Genomic DNA, 17,928 nt, shown 5'->3' with positions numbered 1-17,928 from the left:
TACGGTTCGTCATCTCTTCAAAAAGAGCGGCCGCTGGATCAATGTTTGGATGATTGTTGAATACCCTACTTTTAGGAAAGGACTTTCTATAGAAGTGTTAGGTAGGTCGGATAAGCTTTTGAACGAGATAGAACAGTGGGAGGGGTTCAACAACCGAGGACTGGTACAAAACGTTCACAGAAGTGATCGATAACAACACGATGACACTTACGATAATTCCTTTGCTATCGTATATTTACCGACACCTGGAAATCCCTTGATCACTATGATCATTGGCCTCTTATCAGTCATCTCCGATTCTGACGCTGTCATGATTCTGAGAGCGTTGACGTTATGCTTTTCTGTGTTATTGGACACAACGCGGAGACTGAGATATCAGAAAGGCTAACTTAAACATCATCATCATGACCGACGGGTAGACTCTACTGTATCTTACACCCACATGGATCAAAATAAAATCGACTCAAATTGACGTTTCACGGATGTCTCCCGCTCTTCCTTTATACGTGTGGCATGCAATCGAACCACACAGCACAGAACATTGGTATGCATACGAATATGCTCATCATCGAAAATTCATGCATAGAAATCATGGTATGCATGGATATAACAGTGCCATGCATAACCTGCTCAACATCCTTTTTAGGTTTCCGATGATCAAGGAAAAGCATCTTGTTTTGGATCATAACCCATGGCTATCAATGGCGTACCATTGACATCGTCATCGAATGAGAAGATTTTCTTTCGACAATTCTCCTTGAACCCTCTTTTGGTGTAAAACGAGGCCTATCAAAAATCATCAGTAATCCAGCCTTTATTTAAAGAAGGTTTCAAGTCAAGTCGCGCCACAATGCAAGTAGTGTATAGGATATACAGTAGCGAATAACCAAAACTCGCTGATTGTTCATCATTGGTGAGGAGCCAAATAGGAATATTTGTGGATTTTGTTAGTCGTGTCAATAACTCTTTACCATACCCTTTACCTCTATCATCAGGATGAGTGGCTAACAAATTCAGATATGTCGCCTCATCAGTGTTGAAAGATGTAAAATGGTTTCTGAAATCTCGAGCTGCTGGCGATTCCTATATCAATACATTAGTATCATTTTGCACGACTCGAAGGGATGACAAGCGCATACTGTAGTAATGATGGTATGAAATGATCGACCTTGAAACCCACCTCATACGTGATGTAACTTCTGATTTCGTCATTGAATTCCTGATAATATTCGTTGTAATATGGCAAGGTATCCTCTCTATCACAGTCGGAAAGTTAAATGGTGTCAATGTTCACCCACAATATCGTATTTAGATTGTGGAATTATGAAGCACGTCATCGAATAAAAGACTCACCTAGGCTCATCAGGCTTTTCAGGTAATTTCCAAGCCATTAAACTTTTCAATTCACCGTCTTTCCTCAAAGTCATCACTTCGCAAGCTCTAGTTGATGGATCATAATCATTTTCAACATCCCCCCTTGAATCAAATCTTGAACCTAAACATTCGAGAAGGAATGGTCGTTCAGCGGTGGGGTTATCTGCGAATTTACACCTGTATAGTACGTCTAAAAATAATTCAGTTGAAAAACCCCCTGTAGAGTATATATTCTGGAGATAGAAGTGACTTTTCAATAGGGATTACTCACCGTCTTCAAACGCTTTAGACAAGAAAGATAGAATTTCCTCGCTTTCTTGCGCTAATACCAAGAAATGACTCAGCTTCATAGCCAAAAATAGCAGCTAGAAGAGAGACTCGACTCGCCAGTAGGAATTTCGACCGTTTCTACCGAGATACTATTATCAGCAAGATTTGATGCAGAGGACTCGTTAGCAGACATGGTGAAGGAATAGTCTTGGTTCGACACTGTAAACCCTCCAGATTAAATTTGATATATGAAGGACTATTTGATTTTATACAAGACCATACTCCTCAAGCAAGAACAGGTTTTAACCCTTGTAATCAGAGCTTTCTCAAATGTTAAAACTTCTGTTTGAACAAGTCACTCCTTTCTGTCGGGCTTCTCTTTGCCATTTCTTCGGTTCTAACGCAGAACGGAGGCTCCGTTGCCTATAAAAAACTATCATCATCGCTGCAGACATACTGTATATACCCTTTCCATCATCCAGAATTTTTGCATGTCGCTAATCAGCTCATATAAAAAATGTGAGATCAAGTTGTGTACGTACAGTATTAGTAAAGAGTACTGAGATTGACAGTGCGTTGTACAATATCCTGTTGAGCGTTTGATAAGTACTTTTTGTGATCTGTACAGTATTCGCATCTCACCTTGACCCATCTGAAGGAGGATGGCAGGTTGTCGTACATACTCTAATGATCTTCAGACAGAAAGCGATATTTCTGACAGGCTGAAGATGATTTGGGGAAACCAGGGACTATTTTACTGAAAATATGATTTGTATATTTACAGTATGGCGAATTCACAAGATTCGGATTACTCAATTCTGCGCACTCTGATTGAGGTCATGATTATTCATTGCATTCTGTATATAGCATCCCATAGTATCAATCTCCATATATGAAATGATGAAAAACATGCTCATTGATTCCCTTCGATAAAACTCATAATTCATGCAAGACTGCAAAGATGCTTTACATATTGGTGCAAGAAGATAATCCAGGCTTGTTGTTACCGGTTGATGAGGCTGCATTAGCTTGCTCGCTCTCAGCGTCAGAATCCTCATTGGCTGTATGACTAGAAGCCCATTTATTCCTGGTTTCGTCATCAATATACAGCGAAACGAACTCTGCTGTTTGGTCTCCTTCTACCGTAAATTGCTTTCTTCACCAACTGTGAAACCAAATGACTTGAAAAATTCCACCTGTAATGCGGTATCAGATTAGCGACTGATCTGATTAGGGGAGAGTATGTAGAATAGACAGCTCACCTGTGCTTCGTCCACAGCGAACGTTTTCAAATGATCATATCCCCAATTCATACTGTTCATAAACTCTGACATCAACCGGTCCTGGTGTTTTTCCCTTGTAGGGCTGGGTTTTGTGACTAGAAACTCGATACAATCCGCCCCATTTCGCTCACGAAAAGGAAGACAGTATTCAGCATGTTCAAAGGCCCTGTTGAACTGAAAAGGGAGAAGGTATTGATTGGCCCTATACAGTATGTGGTTTTTATTCGAATAGAGTATTCACATTATACTTACTTGATTTCTAGTCCATTCCTCTGTCTCTGCAGGCAAATTAGACCACATTTTCTTGATGTACGGTTCATTATCCTCTTGTTTCGTCATCATTCTCTTGATGTCTTCCCAACCTCTGTGTAACAGCACACTTTGAAGCTCTCTAGTCAAACCACTCCTCAGTGTCCAAACATCGCATATCTTTGGAGAGTTAGTGTTATCTTTTTCAGCATCATATTCGGGTCCCAGAACGGTCAAAAAATATGCTCTTTCCGAATCCTTGCTTTGCCCAAATTGTCTACTGTGAACTGGATCTAAAATTCATCAAATCGAATTTGATAAGCAATGCATTATTGAGTACATCCTGGAATCTCCTAAATCCAAGACTCTTCCAAACTTACCATCTTCTAGGGTTTTACAAAGAAAATCTAAGATTTCTTCCCTCTCTTTGACTGTAAAAATGAAAACGCACGGTATTGTCAACATTAATTGTACAAGATACAATCACTGGTGTCATCTGCTTGTTACCCCCTACAATACCGCACTTACCTGTTGGCTTTTTTTCCAATCTGGAAATAGTGTCTTTGGGCCACATGTTGGTTCAAGGTGATTCGTTTGGCTGTTCAACATAAATCTTTTAAAGTCATAGTATCGTAGCAGAAACAGAGCAGGCTATATATCCACTCAATAATGCGATTTTTTAAGTAAAATTTGCCTTCTCATGTCGTTAGCGATGCTTATCGAAAACAAGGGATGTTCGAGGCAGAGTCGTAGAAAAAGCACATTTGGATGACGTTTACATATATTGGAAGGTCCGTCAACTCCTTTTCCGACTTCAACGTTCTCGAGCTGGTTTACTCATTACAGTTGTCTTCCAATTTCCATGGAAGACCATAAACCGGGCAAGCTTACCGAGACAAATTTGTCCACTTATCTCGATCTTTTATCAAAGCGCGGTCTAAATATGCCCAGAGTACCTGAAATATACTGAATATCGTCGGCTCGGAACATTAAGACAATACATACAATATTCCAATAAGCTTAAAGAACAGAACAACGGGACGAGCCAAATCTACTTTCATCAATTGAGGTAACCACATCAGCTTCTGTCGTAACCTCAGCCTCTCTCCCAGCACTGATATTGGCGTTATCAGTAGGGATACCTGCAGAAGAGCCTTTTGGAGGAGAATAAGTCAGACCTATGTACTCGAACTTTCTACCATCATGAGTAGGAGCATCAAATTTTCCTCTATATCTTTCAGTAAAACCTCTCTTTTTGAAAAAGGTTGCCTGAAAAAGTTGGAAAATGTGGAATTTCGCGTGAACAGTGCAGGATGAAGAATTGTAATCAGCCAAATCATAACGAACTTTTCAATGAAGGATTTCGTTGTCAAATATACAGTATGAGATGAGTGCCTCAGATATATGCTTGGACTGAATTTTGGCAAGGAGAGATAAAGTTACTCACTGCGTCCTCGTTATCAGTACAACAGATGATTGGAAATTTACTAAAATCTGATTCCTGCTTTAGTTTTGATAATAATGCTGTGCCATATCCTTTTCCACGATGACCCTCCTAGGTAGCCATTGTGGACAAGAAAATATATTTAGGTTGAGGATCGCTTTCCTCTTCGCTCACACCAAAAGTTCCATTTTTGTTAGGCTTAATATTGTTCATAACATTGGTTAGGGGTTCGCCCTCCTATTTTAGCAAAACACAAGATCGGATTTGTCAGATAATCTGCACGAGAGCCAATTTATACGCTGACTAGGATACGAAGAAAGGGTGATTGGGTGGATCTTTTCACATCAAGTCCTTTACCAGACATGTCACTCTTACGGGAAACCGGACCTTAGATTATTGTATTAGCAACTTACATGAATTGTAGCCCATCTTCGTTGTGGTTGAGATAGAGTCTTCCAGGATTCACTTTTACACTCACTGATATATTCGGATCTATTAAGGGGAATTCAATTGGGAAAGGAACATTTAGCCATATGATACTCTTTGGATGATTAACCTCGCCTTTCGTTTGTCGAACTCACAGACCACAGATATCGTCATCTCTTGTGTAGGAGAAATGTGATGAGATAAAACTAAGTATTTCTCCACTTGATGGGTCCTTGATACCATCCGCTTCACAACCCCAGGGTGCATCGTCAGCTCTGAATTTACTATATTCGAATTTCGGTCCCAGATGTACCTGGAGTGCTGTTTGTGAGCCATAACAATTGTCTCCACCGTATTTGTATGCATGTGTTGGACCTACGTTCTCCCATCATTCAGTCACCTTTTCTCCCTGGCCTGTACAACTTGGAAACGATTGGAAATGTCAAACTCTTACTCTTTTTTTCATAAGTTTCGCCCAACAATCTTAGAACTTGACCGATCTCAGGTTCTGCATCACAACACAACATAAGATAGGTTACAACGTATGAACTTTCTTTTAGCTACTCGATAGATCACTTATAGAGAATTGCACTCACGTGAGGGAGCACATAGATCTACTATAATTGGTGTAGTTGAAACTGTATCGGTAATCATTATGGAGAAGTGTTTAATTGATTGTGCTGAGTTATTGTTAAGACTATTGGGATGAGAAGAAACGCTTGTGCAGAAAATTGCTTTTTACCATGCGGATGATGATAAGCCCATATGGAAGTAATATCCTTGTACTTTATGGAAAAGTGCTGTATGATAATCTTTTCAACCTCCAACACAAGGGATCAAAGAAAATCAATGGATAGAAGGCTAGAAAGGACCACGATGACGCATTGCGTAGTACTGTAGAATAGTGTTGGATTTGGTCATGCCCCGATTGTATCGGCTTTCTTTTCATCTCAAAGTGTTTCGAAGTATCGCCAAAATTGATCAGACTCTGTGTTGAAGGCAACACCTTGTATGATGAAATGAGGTCAATTTCCAGAGATAAAACATCAATGTTGTACCTCTAAATGGACGACCATACCGTAAATGTAATCTGTTTCCGATCGGATATGACCGAATCTATTTGCTTCACCCTGGAGTCCAACGCCGGAGCTACGGGTCTCTGTAATGAAAGATCTCTTCTTCTGCTTCTCTCCTTTCCTTTGCTTTTAGTCTATTTTACAACATTTTCTTAGCTTGACAAAAGCGCCCTAAAGACTCGTTTAACTGAGTGATGACTACCTCTTGACTCTGTCGAATCCCGTTTATGCCATGAGGTCTTTGTCCGAACATGAGGGACATCCATACCTTGATTGGGTGAGCTTAGCAGAGAAGATCAAGGTTCGGTCCGCCAATTTCCGCCTACCTTCCTTTACCGAACAGTTAATACACTCGTACGTCTGCCCATTAAAATCCTGTAAATAATGGAAGATCGTCGGTCAAAAACCAATTCTTGCACTTTAGCTCGGTGTGAACGCAATGCTAAGATATACTTATGTATACGTTATTCTCTCGAGCCTATCCACGCAAGATAAAGTCATATCATAGACTTGGCGGGTGCTTATACACGTAATCACTTGTAGAATGGAACCTTGGCATTTCTCTTCATGCTGGAGGTAGGGGATACATACAGGGTTCCTCGCCTTCTCTGTATCCCGAAATACGAAAACGCATTTCCCATTTGACAGATAAAAAAAAAACGGGGCCTCGTTAATCCGTCAAAGTTAAGCGTTCAAGGGTGAGATACCCTGCAAAATAGAACGGTCCCCGCTTCCTTATTCCGGTTTTTTCTGATTTTATAAAAACATACATATACTTTGACAGATTTATGTCTGTATCTTCTTTCACTTGACATCCTTTTAGTTGACTTAGCAATCCTATAATACATCTATAATATATGAAACAAAGGGGAAAAAGAGATCTACCTTGACACCATATCCCGTTACTTCTGCTCAGTTGAACTGTAGAGAAAAGAGCATTTAAAAAGCGAGACAGTGAAAAACATAAACCCGTTGTTGTCTCAGATCCTCTGATTCATCCGGTGACTCATCAATCAAATTCAAAACAGTATTTACTTCACTTTTTTCCCAACCTTTCTCCAAGTTATATCTTATCAATTTTTACACGTACATCCAACAGAATTATCAGCAATTGTCATCATCAACAATAGCAAAGTATCGCTTGTCAACATACAATTTATATCCGGTATCACCTTGCTTTACTTCTTCTACCGTGTCATACGTACTATACTATAAATAAATTAAAAACAATATCCGATCGTCATAAGCCGAATAAAATCAATAAATATAACGGCAACTTTTCATTCACAACGTTTTAGCTTACAAGTAGTATCAAACCACCTTTCCTCTTTATAAACACATGTTAGTACCTTGTTACCATTCTTTTTCCCTTTCAGTAAAACTTTAGCTGCGAGTTCATCATTTTGAATACTACATCGTCATAAACGAAATCATTCAAATCAACGCTTCATCTTCTCGATCCGTGATCATTGCAGTCAAACTCGCGCAACCAATACATAGGATCTGACCAAACAATTATTACAGTTTATTAGACATCAGGATTTCATAGCGTAACAACCGTTACCAGTAGCCTAATACCATGTCAAATACAACTACCGATGCTCCTATCGGAGACATACATCCCATTCCAACTTCATCAGAACCTTCACATCCCTTAGACCCAGCTATAGTAGTATCATCACAGCAGGTGAATAAAATGTCAGAAGAGGGAGGAAGCATAACGAGTAATCCCAGTATACCGCCTTCACCTAAAGTGAGTGTCTCGTAGCGTTTGACGTTATTTAGCAGTTAGCTATTGTTATCATTCCAATCATTGCAAGATTAAATACATTCAAACTTACCAATGTAAAGAACGATGCTGATCGTTGATCCCCTTTATCGATTGGCAGGTACATGTCAAAGTACTCATCATATCTGGTCAGAGCAAAGTATTGTCATTTGAACCTGAATTAACAGTTGGAAGAATGAAAGAATTGATATGGAGTTCTTGGCCTTCAGGTAAGTTATCTCTGGTTTTGAAAGACACGGCTACTCGATCTCGATAATTTGGGGAATTATCCAAGCGATGCGCTAGGAGTGGGACATGCTTAAGGCAGAAGAATTCCAAGATGAGAGGAGTGATCGTCAAAAGGCCAAATGTACCATCAAAAGGTAACAATAGATGAAAGGGTAAACTAACTCGTCGTTTTATCTCTTTCTTTCCCAACAGAATGGACGGATCCTGCTCAACCACCTTCTCCAAGTTATTTAAGGATATTACACGCTGGAAGAATACTACAGGATGATTCCACTTTATCATGTGAGTTGGTTTGTCGAACTGAGTACAGAAACCACAGATGTGCTGACGAGATTTGATTTGGCCTCTGTGTGATAAATAGCAAATAACCTACCTGTATCAGAAACAGCCAATCTACCTACCGTCGTGCATATCTCAGTTAGATCCTTTTCTATAAGAGCAGAAGATGGTACGTTTAAATTCCTTCTTTTACCTTTGGTTCCGACCAAACGTTCCAAGAGCTTTTGACTATATGGGCTGTTTTGGTATACAGTCATGGTTATCTGAATTGACGATTTCAACTCTACGTACAGACCCAAAGAAACCTCACGGATTGGGTCGAACCACCAGTGCATCAAGATCACATCGAGATGATGAAGTTGGTGGTTGTAAATGTATTATAATGTAAACAGCCCAACACCAACTGTTTACGATAAGTTCGCCCTCTCACGACACATCAATCCATTCTTTCGATATCTCTAAACAACGCCAGAACACACGGACAAATTACCTATCAGAAACGCTCTACGATTTATGGTACTGTGCAGTACTTTCTTCCACCTTCACGATCACCTCATTTCTCAACAATGCAACATCAAACCTTCTGACGTGCTTCCCTACAATCGGTCATCAGGACAATGTAATATAGATTTGGTTATTTAGGTTCCACTTGCAGCTTCAATTTTTTTACCTTAGTATATGGGTTTTTGAACATCATTCAAGCTATGGTTTTACCGTTTTTCTAAATACCTCTTGCTTGACGATATCATATCATTTTTGTTGGTCCGTATTCCCTTTTTGCTTTCTTCTTATTTCTCATGAATCATTTACGGAAATTCCTATAGTATTATTTCAGCGATTTCTATTCATTCGCCTTTATGTGTAACATATACCCAATTTGTAGATAAATTCATATATATCTGTATGTAAGAACGAGGAACGTAAGTTTAATGTATGTGTAAATATCGATCAAACATGCAATGATTCTTTTACTATATTGGATGCATTATTGATGTTTCTGTTAATTACTGGTAATATATCCTATCCAAATGACGTGAATCCCTTTTTTTCCTCCTTATGATATACAGCCTAAAATCTCATTTATTCTCTTCTATTATGCTCTTTAGTTTGATACTCTTTCAACACCAAAGATCATATATACAACCACGTCTATTGTTACAGATGAATAAAAACAAAGGATTGAATAATCTTCTTTTTTTATCTCATTTCACCACCACCTTCTTTTTCCCATTCTTCAGGAGTTTTTAATCTTAAACTTAAAGCATGTAAACCTTTATTATCAAATTCATCTTTCAATAATGCATTTACCATACGATGTCTTGCAATTGAAGTTTTTCCTTTAAATGAAGGTGATACTAAATGTATTGCGAAATCTACATTAATACAAATAAATAGGTAACAACACAAAGAGTTAGTAGGATAGATCAATTTTTATTTTTTTTCTGAAAGATTGAATAGATGTATTTTCTAATGAATACATTTTTCGATGTACTAAATTCAACTCACGAGTTTCACCATTTCCACCACCTTGTGCTCTCATAGCTGAATGATGAGCATGTTTACTTGAATCGTTATATACCCGTAGTAAAACAGGTTCGAAATTTTCTATTATCTAGTAATTAAGAAATCAATCGATGAAGATTAGCTGAATAAGTATGTTATGTATCCTTATCCTTGAATATGACACGTTTTCCCTCTTATGACCAGTCCGTTAACTCACCTTCTGCTGTATGGAAGTTTCTACTGGTCCAGGTATCCTTGTAGCTTGTCTAGTATTACTGCTTGCTGTAGAAGAAGATGAAGAAGACATATTTCGTATTATACTTTGAGTAGGTGTATAGATTCGGTTGAATTGAGTCCGAGTAGTGGTTATAGAACTGAGAAATGATCTCATCTGGAATAGCTGAGAAGGGTGAGATATTTGTTTATTTTGGGCAATATATATATATATATATATATATATCTCTTTTGACGTAGGTTTACTTTAATAAGTAAAGATATTTGTCAAATGGCAACTCTGGTAATTCACCCTTCCTATGTTCGCAGAAACACCCAACAGACCCTTACGTAATTAGGGTATTTTGAGTGGCAAAATCACAAAAGACATTAACTTTGGTACACAGATTAAAGGTCAAACATCCAGAATCATTTTATTAGATCTCTATACGACTTCTTCTTCTTCTTCTTCAATGAATACAATAGCATTTTCTCGCTCAGCACATTGGTAAATGGACATAGAGGAGAATCTAGTGGATCAATATGGCTCCTATACTGACGGAAGAAGAAGCTGCTTTGGATCCATATGGGTTATTAGAATTAGATAAAGAAGCTACAGAAAAGGATATTCAGAGATCGTATAGAAAGAAATCCTTAAAATGTCATCCCGATCGTAATCCAACACCTGAAGCAGGTAAGTGATTCATTCTTCATTCTATACTTTAAAAATTAATGCAGTTATATCACTAGTCTAGATGTTTTGAAGATCAATTACTGATCAAATAATCTTGTTTTGTGATATAGCAATTCAATTTAGACAAATCTCAGTAGCATTAGAAATTTTATTGAATCCAAATAAAAGATCATATATAGATAATAAATTAGAAAGTGATAGAATAAAGAAAGAAAGATATGCACAATCCGATAAGAAAAGGAAGGAAATGATCGATGTGAGTGAAGTAAACTATGCATAATATCATCATTCATATGTTCTTCATTTGATGAGGTTGAGAATGGAAGGGAATCGTACAAATAATTTCTAAGTTGATCTAACGTTATTTATTTCGATTCTCGTTCGTAGGCTTTACAAGCGAGAGAAGAAGAAGCTAAAAAAGCTAAAATTCAGCAAGCTGAAAAAAGGAAACAGCAAGCTGAAGAAGAAAGTATAAAAGATGCTGGGAAAAGAATGTTAGAAGAAGCTCAAAAGAGAGCAGCCGCCGTAGCAGCAGCCTCTACGAAGAAATCAACGAATGCTTCTCTGAATGCAGATATAAGGACGAATGGGTATACAAGTTCTGATACTCCTTTGGTGGTGCATAAACAACCTGAAATAACGCCAGAAGATTTAACTTTAATCCTTATTTTCCCTTCTTCTTCATCTTCTTCGTCTTCAGCAATATCTTCTTCAAGTTTACAGACGATATTAGAATCTAAATATGGTCCAATATCACATTGTGTTTTAACTGAACCTCCTTCACTACCACCACTTGAAGGTAAAAAAAAGAAAAAAGGTAAAAAAGCTGTAATTGAATTTGAAAAGGGGAATTGGGGTGGATGTTGGTCATGTTGGAAAGATCATTCAACGGATTCTTCTGGAAAAGCTTTAGAAAAAGGTATAAAAGTGAAATGGGTTAAAGGGGAGGTACCGAATTGGATTGAATGGGCAGATAATTATCAGCAGCGGAATAATGGTAATGTTGATAGTAACGGACTCAATCAATCAAACGGTACATTTTTACCGTCGACAACAGCGACAACAACAACAACAACAACAACAACGACAAATACCAATTTACCTTCCACTTCTACATTTACAGTCCCCCCGTCTTTTGAGTCGGCACCTGATTTCAATGCGGGGGGATTAACAATGTCAGAATTATTATCATCACATAATAAACGAAAACAAGATACATTAAATGAAAAGAAGAGAAATGATGAATTTGAATCTATGACTTTGTTGAGAATGAGACAATTGGAAAGAGAAAGATTAGAAGCTAAAATAAGAGAAGAAGAAAGGGAAGAAGAAGATTAGAAAATAAAAAAACAATTAAGGTATACTTTAGAAACGGCAAAACAAATCTATGAGAGATTTAATGCTAAATGAACGTTTCAAGCATAATCATTATACATACTTTGTAAAATCAGAAAGAAAATGTTATTGAATCAAATTTGTTGTATCGTCTAAAAAATAGAAAATAACAATGTAAACCAATAAATGTGCAGAAGGGCGATCACTGAGAGATGCCAAACTCGCTTTGATTTTTCAGACTGATCGCTTGATATTCTGCTGCTGTCTCGTTGTTGATCTCCGATAAAATGGCAGAACATTTTCAACTGTTTTTGCATCCCATTTTCAGATTTTTATGTATAAACCCCATACGCTACCTACAACAAACTATCCTACCTTCCTCCGTGCTATTTTCCTCGTGACAGATAACTCTACAACGCCGACCATATACAACTATCAATCCGGACTGCTTCTTCTCTGCATCCTTCCTCACCGCCTTCTTCCCTCTTGGTACTTTCCTAAAATCTTTCCACTTACCGATGTACTCTATGAGGATTACCTGCATTCCTCAACTCACTATTTACAATTCATCAGCTTCGATAATTTCACCATCGAATGTCAAATTTGACTCACTTGAAAGCAGCCTCGATACAATTTTTGATTTCTCTATAACTAACAACTAAACAACTTTGATCATCTCTTGAAACAAGCATTATCCTTTCATCTAATCCTGCATCAAGCTAAACAAGGAATAACAAGATCATCAGTCAACTCCACTCGAAGATCTTTGTCGGATATTGATCTACTCACCTTGTTCAAACATGTCAAGACGTGAGAAAGGTCTAATATGGGTTTGCCATCCACGCCGACAGAATGAAAAACATAATCTCTAAACAATTTCAAAATATATCGATCACCTGTATCTGACCATCTCGGATCAAGTTCGAATCTGCAAAACCAGGAAAGCCATGTATCAGCCTGCATTATGCTTCAAGTACATCCCCCAGAGAGCATTAAGGGAAAATTCGACTTACTCCGCACGCTCATTGATGAAACCCAACTTAGATAATAATCTAACTACACGACCATTTTCCATTTCTGCACCAAGATCAGATTCAAGTGTATCGGCATAGCTACAGATAAGATCAATCAATATTCGATCAGTATGAAACGACATATGATAATTTTGTTTGTCAAACTCACTTTTGCATAGCATCTAATTCATTCAAAATCCTAGGACCCATGATTTTGATAGCTTCATCGACAGATTTTAAAGGTGATGGTTTAGATATTAAGAACATGACTAGATTTTTCACGTCAGGTGAATAATTTCTTTGAATATGATCTAAAGGTAATGCAGGATGTTGACCTGGCTGAAAGAAGTCGCAACATAACGAAATGATGAGTTTACCGAAAGAGACCAAATCTTCTTGCTAATGAGCCAACGAGAATAAAGTTAAAGTCAGCTAAGGTTTTCTCCCAAAAAAAAAGAGCAGTTTTCTACGACACATCAACCTTAAACTTACTTGAAATACCCCTACATGCGTAGTAGCATCAAAAGCCAAAACATCCCAAACTCCGCAACCATTTAGCCTAATTCTGTTTTTCCCTGTGATTAAGATTTTACTCGGATCCAAATTTCTAGCAGCTAATCCAGATGAATGTATTGCTTTTAATGCATTAGCAATTTGTGTTATATATGACCATAAAACTCTTTCTTGTATAGGTAATCCTGTTCTACCTTTTCCTGTTATTGGGTTCTGATTTTGATTCTGGTTTTGATTGGCAGGTGGAGGATTGGGAGGTGGTTGTAGGTTTGGATTAGGTATTAGATGTTCATCCCATATCGTTGTTGACAATGGGTGATAATCGTATACCAGTATCAAAGCTAAAAAGAACGTATATTCAATGGCATGAGAACCTAGTCCCTCGTTACTTATGATTGGTGAGCGCAACACTCACAATTATCATTAAATGCCTTGGTTGTGAAAGCTTCCCTCAATCCTACGATATTAGGATGTCTCATTCTTCTCCAAGTATCGATAGCATTGAAAGCAGTCTCATTGACTAGCTTGTAGCCTGTCAAACGGAAGATACTGGGTTAATCACTCGCCCCATTCTTATTCCGAAAGCTGACTTCATGATTGAAGCTTTACTCACCCTCTATCCTCCTCAAGCAGTATACATTCCCATCAACACTACTCACAGCTTTATATACAGGTGCAGGGTGTATATAAACTTTACTAGGTGGATTCTGATTATTCGGTGGAAGTTGAATATGATTTAAATTATCTATAATCCTTAAAGAATGATATATACCTAATTCAGTTGGTAAACCAGGTGTTGAACCTGATTGTGTACCTAGATAAGTTAAATCATGTTTGGATTGCAATGTTCGACGTAAGTCATCAGATATAAAAAACGAATGTAATGGATGATGTGATATCGGTGGATTTGATATATGTGGTAGAGGTGAAACATATAAATGTTGATCAAGCTGTAAATCAAAGCGGACTATTAGCAACGTTCAACATAAATGGCAGAAGACAGAATGAATGTGCACAAATTTGGGAAATTATGATATGGTTACTCACCGGTCGCCGTATAGGTTGATGCATATACATACTACCGTCCAACGCACTAGATTGAGAAGGGTCCATGGAGATCATTGAGTCGTCGAAAGACATCTACAGGGAAGATCAGAATACCTCAGTCACTTGTTCTGGCTTATCTTGGTATTGACTTACCGAATTATCCTGTCTCGATAAAATTCCTCCTTGATTTCCTGATGTTGGCCAATTAGGAGTCATGTTTGCTGTTGACGGGGTTGGGGTATTCACTGCGGTTGGAGGAGGTATAGGTGAATGTTCAATCTGATTGACAATTGAAGGATTCAGAGAGGGTGTTGCGGATCTTAATTAACAAAAGGGTGTCAATATATATATAGTTTCTACGTCGAAAAACCCATTGTAGTTGGTGAGAACTCATAACTGACCTAGGTGAAGATGCATCTCCGATAGGGGTTTTGGGTACAAATACAGGCGCTGAAAGGTGTTCTGCACCTAAGCCAAAAGATGGTTTAGCAGTAAGAGGTTCTTTAGGTAATGGCGTTGGACTGGCCATTGCAGGACTGTAATAAGGATAGAGTTAACATTCTAGCTATAGGATGATAATTGCGGAAGCAGGGAGGGAGCGATATGAATCACGCTTTACGGTCAAGAGACAAATGACTGACCTCGTCGTTGCGGATGATATTGGTGCATTTGGGTCTGTACCGGGCTATACAGGAAGTATGAAGATCAATATCGGTTCCCTCGACTGAGATTGCAGGTTGTAATACAGTATGACTGCAGAGAAACTTACCGGTGGATGCGAATACACGCACTATACCAAATTGCGATCTCATTCAGCATAATCTTCTCTATAGATAGGCTGATCCAGATAAAAATATGGCATTAGGTTACTTACACCTGCATCCTGAAACTTGCAATACCTAAAGGGGTTTATTAGATGTTAGAACGAGTACTGCGGTGATTCTTTTCAAGTCGGCCGAGGTATATGACTTGAATGATATCGATTGTAATTGTGGTTGTTTTTATTCCGAGATAAAGTGAGATAATGACTTACCCATAAATCATAACATTCCTACATATTCTCTGAGGCGTTTCTACGTTATCAATGTCAATGATGATAAGCCTCATTTATCTGTCTATACACCATAAAGTGCTAACATTAGAAATGCTAACTCACCTCTCTTCTTCTCATTAGCAACCGGACTATCCCTACCATTATCCTTTTCAATCTTAATATTGGTTGGCGGCGCACGTATTTGTATAGCTGCTGATTTTGGACCTGCCATTGTCATTCTCCTTACTTTACACGAACAGGGGTATATGAATTGAAGCAACAGATGTGAATAATGCTAGATGAGATGACAAAGGGTAAATAAATCATGTTCTATACTAGTATATGACGGTGACATCCACCATACAACAACTTAATTAACGCGTAGTATTGAGTAGCGCAAATCATCGGAATACTACTACCGGATAAAGTATGATACTGATCTTGCTAGTTTGGTTTCATCTTTGCCTGTTGCTTGCGATGAGATCTGCGGTGACTAAACATTGCATGTAATATGCATGCGAGATTAATGACTAGGAAGTACAAATGGTCAAGTGTATATACATTGTCTACATTCTATGCTTCTATAACAGCCTGTGCGTCAAACACACACGGACTATACTTTCTTCTCTGCCTCTGCTTCCCAATGAGCTTTACCAAATGTAGCTGCTACAACCATTGGGAACACTAAAGTAGCATCGGCGTAGACCTGATTCGGCAGAATGTGATCAGCTAGCGTAGAATGGTCGATGATTGAATAGCTCACCTTTACACTTTGTGCTCCTGCTCTAATTTTACCCCATGATACAGCTTCATCGGGTCTAGCGCCTGAATCTGATCCGTCATACTATAAAGATTGGCTACTATCAGCTAAACTTCTTTATCAAACCATATATGGACTGAGTTGTGATTAGCTTACCTCTTGTCCAGTATTTATATATACAGCATAATCAGCACCATTTCTCTGAGAGGTCAATCTCTAAGTTAGCTTATAATCGCCAACGAGTTCCTTTCAAGTGAAAATGGACACTCACAAATAACATTGCATTTGCAATTTGATGTTTACAAACACCACCACCTAAAATAATCATACCTGCTTTTTTCGATTTAACACTCATATCATTCAATCTTCTAATATCAGCTACAATATCAATATTCAATTGTAAAGGTGATGATTTATATGTATGAAAGTAAATCATATCTCCTAGAGACCCATCTGTTAAAGCTGGACAAAACACTGGAATATTGTTCTGTTCAAAATAGCATCAGTGTATCAGCGAAAAGCTTCTAATGTTTTCGAAAAATATAGTAAACATAGAAAACATGAAATGTCCAAATACCCCGAATACTCACTTTATAACACCAGTAATATACACTCTCTTCATTATCAATCTCTTTACCTAATCTATTTATTACACTACTTGGACTCCATTTCGTACCATCTTCTTCTTGTTCTTTTACTAATTGATCTAATATAGGTACAACCCAATCTTCAAATGCACAATAATTCGAATTTGGTACTAGTAAGTTACCTATACGGTTTAATCTATACACAAAATTGATGAGTTTTCATCCTATTCTAATCATAATCAAGCATAATCAAACATGAATATATCAATGGCGCAGCTGGGAAAGGGAAAAAAGATCAACTTACCCCTTCTTCCTCAAACCTGCACCATCAAGATGAAAATCACCTAAAACAGTTGAACCTAAACACTTTATGAAATCTTCTTCTACACCACCAGCAGTAGTTACAAGGCAGTCAATGAGTTTATGTTGAGCTAAGAATCTCAGTATTTCTCTAAGACCTGATGATATCAAATTCGATGTATATCCCAAGAATAACGTTAATGGTTCATCCGGATTTGATCTTTGTTTTCTCTAAAAAATCGGTAATATCATTAATATTTACAATCGTAAGATAATGGCGTCCGCTCAAATTGATCAAGAGCTCACCATCTCCTCCACCACCTGTATGGCTCTCGCTAAACCAGTAGCTTGAAATCCGATAGTCTCATAACTCCTCAACAGATCTTGAAGGTCGATTGGTTTACTCAAATCTGGTCCTTTGACATGTACAGCATTTTCCGGTAATGCTTCTGAAGGCATCAATACACTTGCGTGAGCGTTATCGGTTGACATTTCCACGTTGTGTTTGACTT

The 17,928-nt window shown here is 38.0% G+C and overlaps 9 protein-coding genes across 9 annotated transcripts; 2 read left to right on the top strand and 7 right to left on the bottom strand.

Moving 5' to 3' along the window:
* Window positions 1–657: 657 nt before the first annotated feature.
* L201_001628 (uncharacterized protein) lies at window positions 658–1,837 on the bottom strand (the record flags this gene model as incomplete). Its single annotated transcript, XM_066217416.1, has 6 exons — window positions 658–786; window positions 850–1,083; window positions 1,181–1,256; window positions 1,354–1,591; window positions 1,646–1,696; window positions 1,795–1,837. 6 exons carry the CDS (start codon window positions 1,835–1,837, stop codon window positions 658–660), a joined length of 771 nt encoding a protein of 256 aa, XP_066073513.1.
* A 773-nt stretch (window positions 1,838–2,610) lies between these two features.
* Window positions 2,611–3,750, bottom strand: L201_001627 (uncharacterized protein; the record flags this gene model as incomplete). Its single annotated transcript, XM_066217415.1, has 6 exons — window positions 2,611–2,731; window positions 2,788–2,840; window positions 2,907–3,101; window positions 3,180–3,469; window positions 3,557–3,607; window positions 3,705–3,750. The coding sequence occupies 6 exons, from the start codon at window positions 3,748–3,750 to the stop codon at window positions 2,611–2,613; spliced, it is 756 nt and encodes a 251-aa protein (XP_066073512.1).
* Window positions 3,751–4,731: 981 nt separating this feature from the next.
* L201_001626 (uncharacterized protein) lies at window positions 4,732–5,700 on the bottom strand (the record flags this gene model as incomplete). Its single annotated transcript, XM_066217414.1, has 5 exons — window positions 4,732–4,857; window positions 5,034–5,112; window positions 5,202–5,421; window positions 5,501–5,554; window positions 5,643–5,700. 5 exons carry the CDS (start codon window positions 5,698–5,700, stop codon window positions 4,732–4,734), a joined length of 537 nt encoding a protein of 178 aa, XP_066073511.1.
* A 2,001-nt stretch (window positions 5,701–7,701) lies between these two features.
* Window positions 7,702–8,806, top strand: L201_001625 (uncharacterized protein; the record flags this gene model as incomplete). Its single annotated transcript, XM_066217413.1, has 5 exons — window positions 7,702–7,875; window positions 8,012–8,120; window positions 8,332–8,421; window positions 8,501–8,587; window positions 8,712–8,806. 5 exons carry the CDS (start codon window positions 7,702–7,704, stop codon window positions 8,804–8,806), a joined length of 555 nt encoding a protein of 184 aa, XP_066073510.1.
* An 809-nt stretch (window positions 8,807–9,615) lies between these two features.
* Window positions 9,616–10,228, bottom strand: L201_001624 (uncharacterized protein; the record flags this gene model as incomplete). The annotated part of the gene is made up of 3 exons (XM_066217412.1): window positions 9,616–9,791; window positions 9,925–10,030; window positions 10,139–10,228. 3 exons carry the CDS (start codon window positions 10,226–10,228, stop codon window positions 9,616–9,618), a joined length of 372 nt encoding a protein of 123 aa, XP_066073509.1.
* A 449-nt stretch (window positions 10,229–10,677) lies between these two features.
* Window positions 10,678–12,166, top strand: L201_001623 (uncharacterized protein; the record flags this gene model as incomplete). Its single annotated transcript, XM_066217411.1, has 3 exons — window positions 10,678–10,828; window positions 10,939–11,084; window positions 11,216–12,166. The coding sequence occupies 3 exons, from the start codon at window positions 10,678–10,680 to the stop codon at window positions 12,164–12,166; spliced, it is 1,248 nt and encodes a 415-aa protein (XP_066073508.1).
* Window positions 12,167–12,675: 509 nt separating this feature from the next.
* L201_001622 (uncharacterized protein) lies at window positions 12,676–15,265 on the bottom strand (the record flags this gene model as incomplete). The annotated part of the gene is made up of 11 exons (XM_066217410.1): window positions 12,676–12,718; window positions 12,776–12,882; window positions 12,953–13,091; window positions 13,177–13,275; window positions 13,346–13,575; window positions 13,669–14,030; window positions 14,105–14,221; window positions 14,303–14,639; window positions 14,737–14,829; window positions 14,890–15,055; window positions 15,138–15,265. 11 exons carry the CDS (start codon window positions 15,263–15,265, stop codon window positions 12,676–12,678), a joined length of 1,821 nt encoding a protein of 606 aa, XP_066073507.1.
* Window positions 15,266–15,297: 32 nt separating this feature from the next.
* L201_001621 (uncharacterized protein) lies at window positions 15,298–16,007 on the bottom strand (the record flags this gene model as incomplete). The annotated part of the gene is made up of 6 exons (XM_066217409.1): window positions 15,298–15,301; window positions 15,378–15,421; window positions 15,506–15,526; window positions 15,611–15,635; window positions 15,770–15,809; window positions 15,893–16,007. 6 exons carry the CDS (start codon window positions 16,005–16,007, stop codon window positions 15,298–15,300), a joined length of 249 nt encoding a protein of 82 aa, XP_066073506.1.
* Window positions 16,008–16,382: 375 nt separating this feature from the next.
* On the bottom strand, window positions 16,383–17,908 carry L201_001620 (deoxyhypusine synthase; the record flags this gene model as incomplete). Its single annotated transcript, XM_066217408.1, has 7 exons — window positions 16,383–16,475; window positions 16,533–16,613; window positions 16,686–16,730; window positions 16,801–17,016; window positions 17,120–17,312; window positions 17,421–17,647; window positions 17,723–17,908. 7 exons carry the CDS (start codon window positions 17,906–17,908, stop codon window positions 16,383–16,385), a joined length of 1,041 nt encoding a protein of 346 aa, XP_066073505.1.
* Window positions 17,909–17,928: the final 20 nt, after the last annotated feature.

This window comes from Kwoniella dendrophila, chromosome 2 (assembly GCF_036810415.1).
Source record: "Kwoniella dendrophila CBS 6074 chromosome 2, complete sequence".
In the NCBI taxonomy this organism is placed as follows: Eukaryota; Fungi; Basidiomycota; class Tremellomycetes; order Tremellales; family Cryptococcaceae; genus Kwoniella; species Kwoniella dendrophila.
Note: the sequence above shows the minus strand (reverse complement) of the source record. Positions and strands in the feature narration are given on the sequence as shown.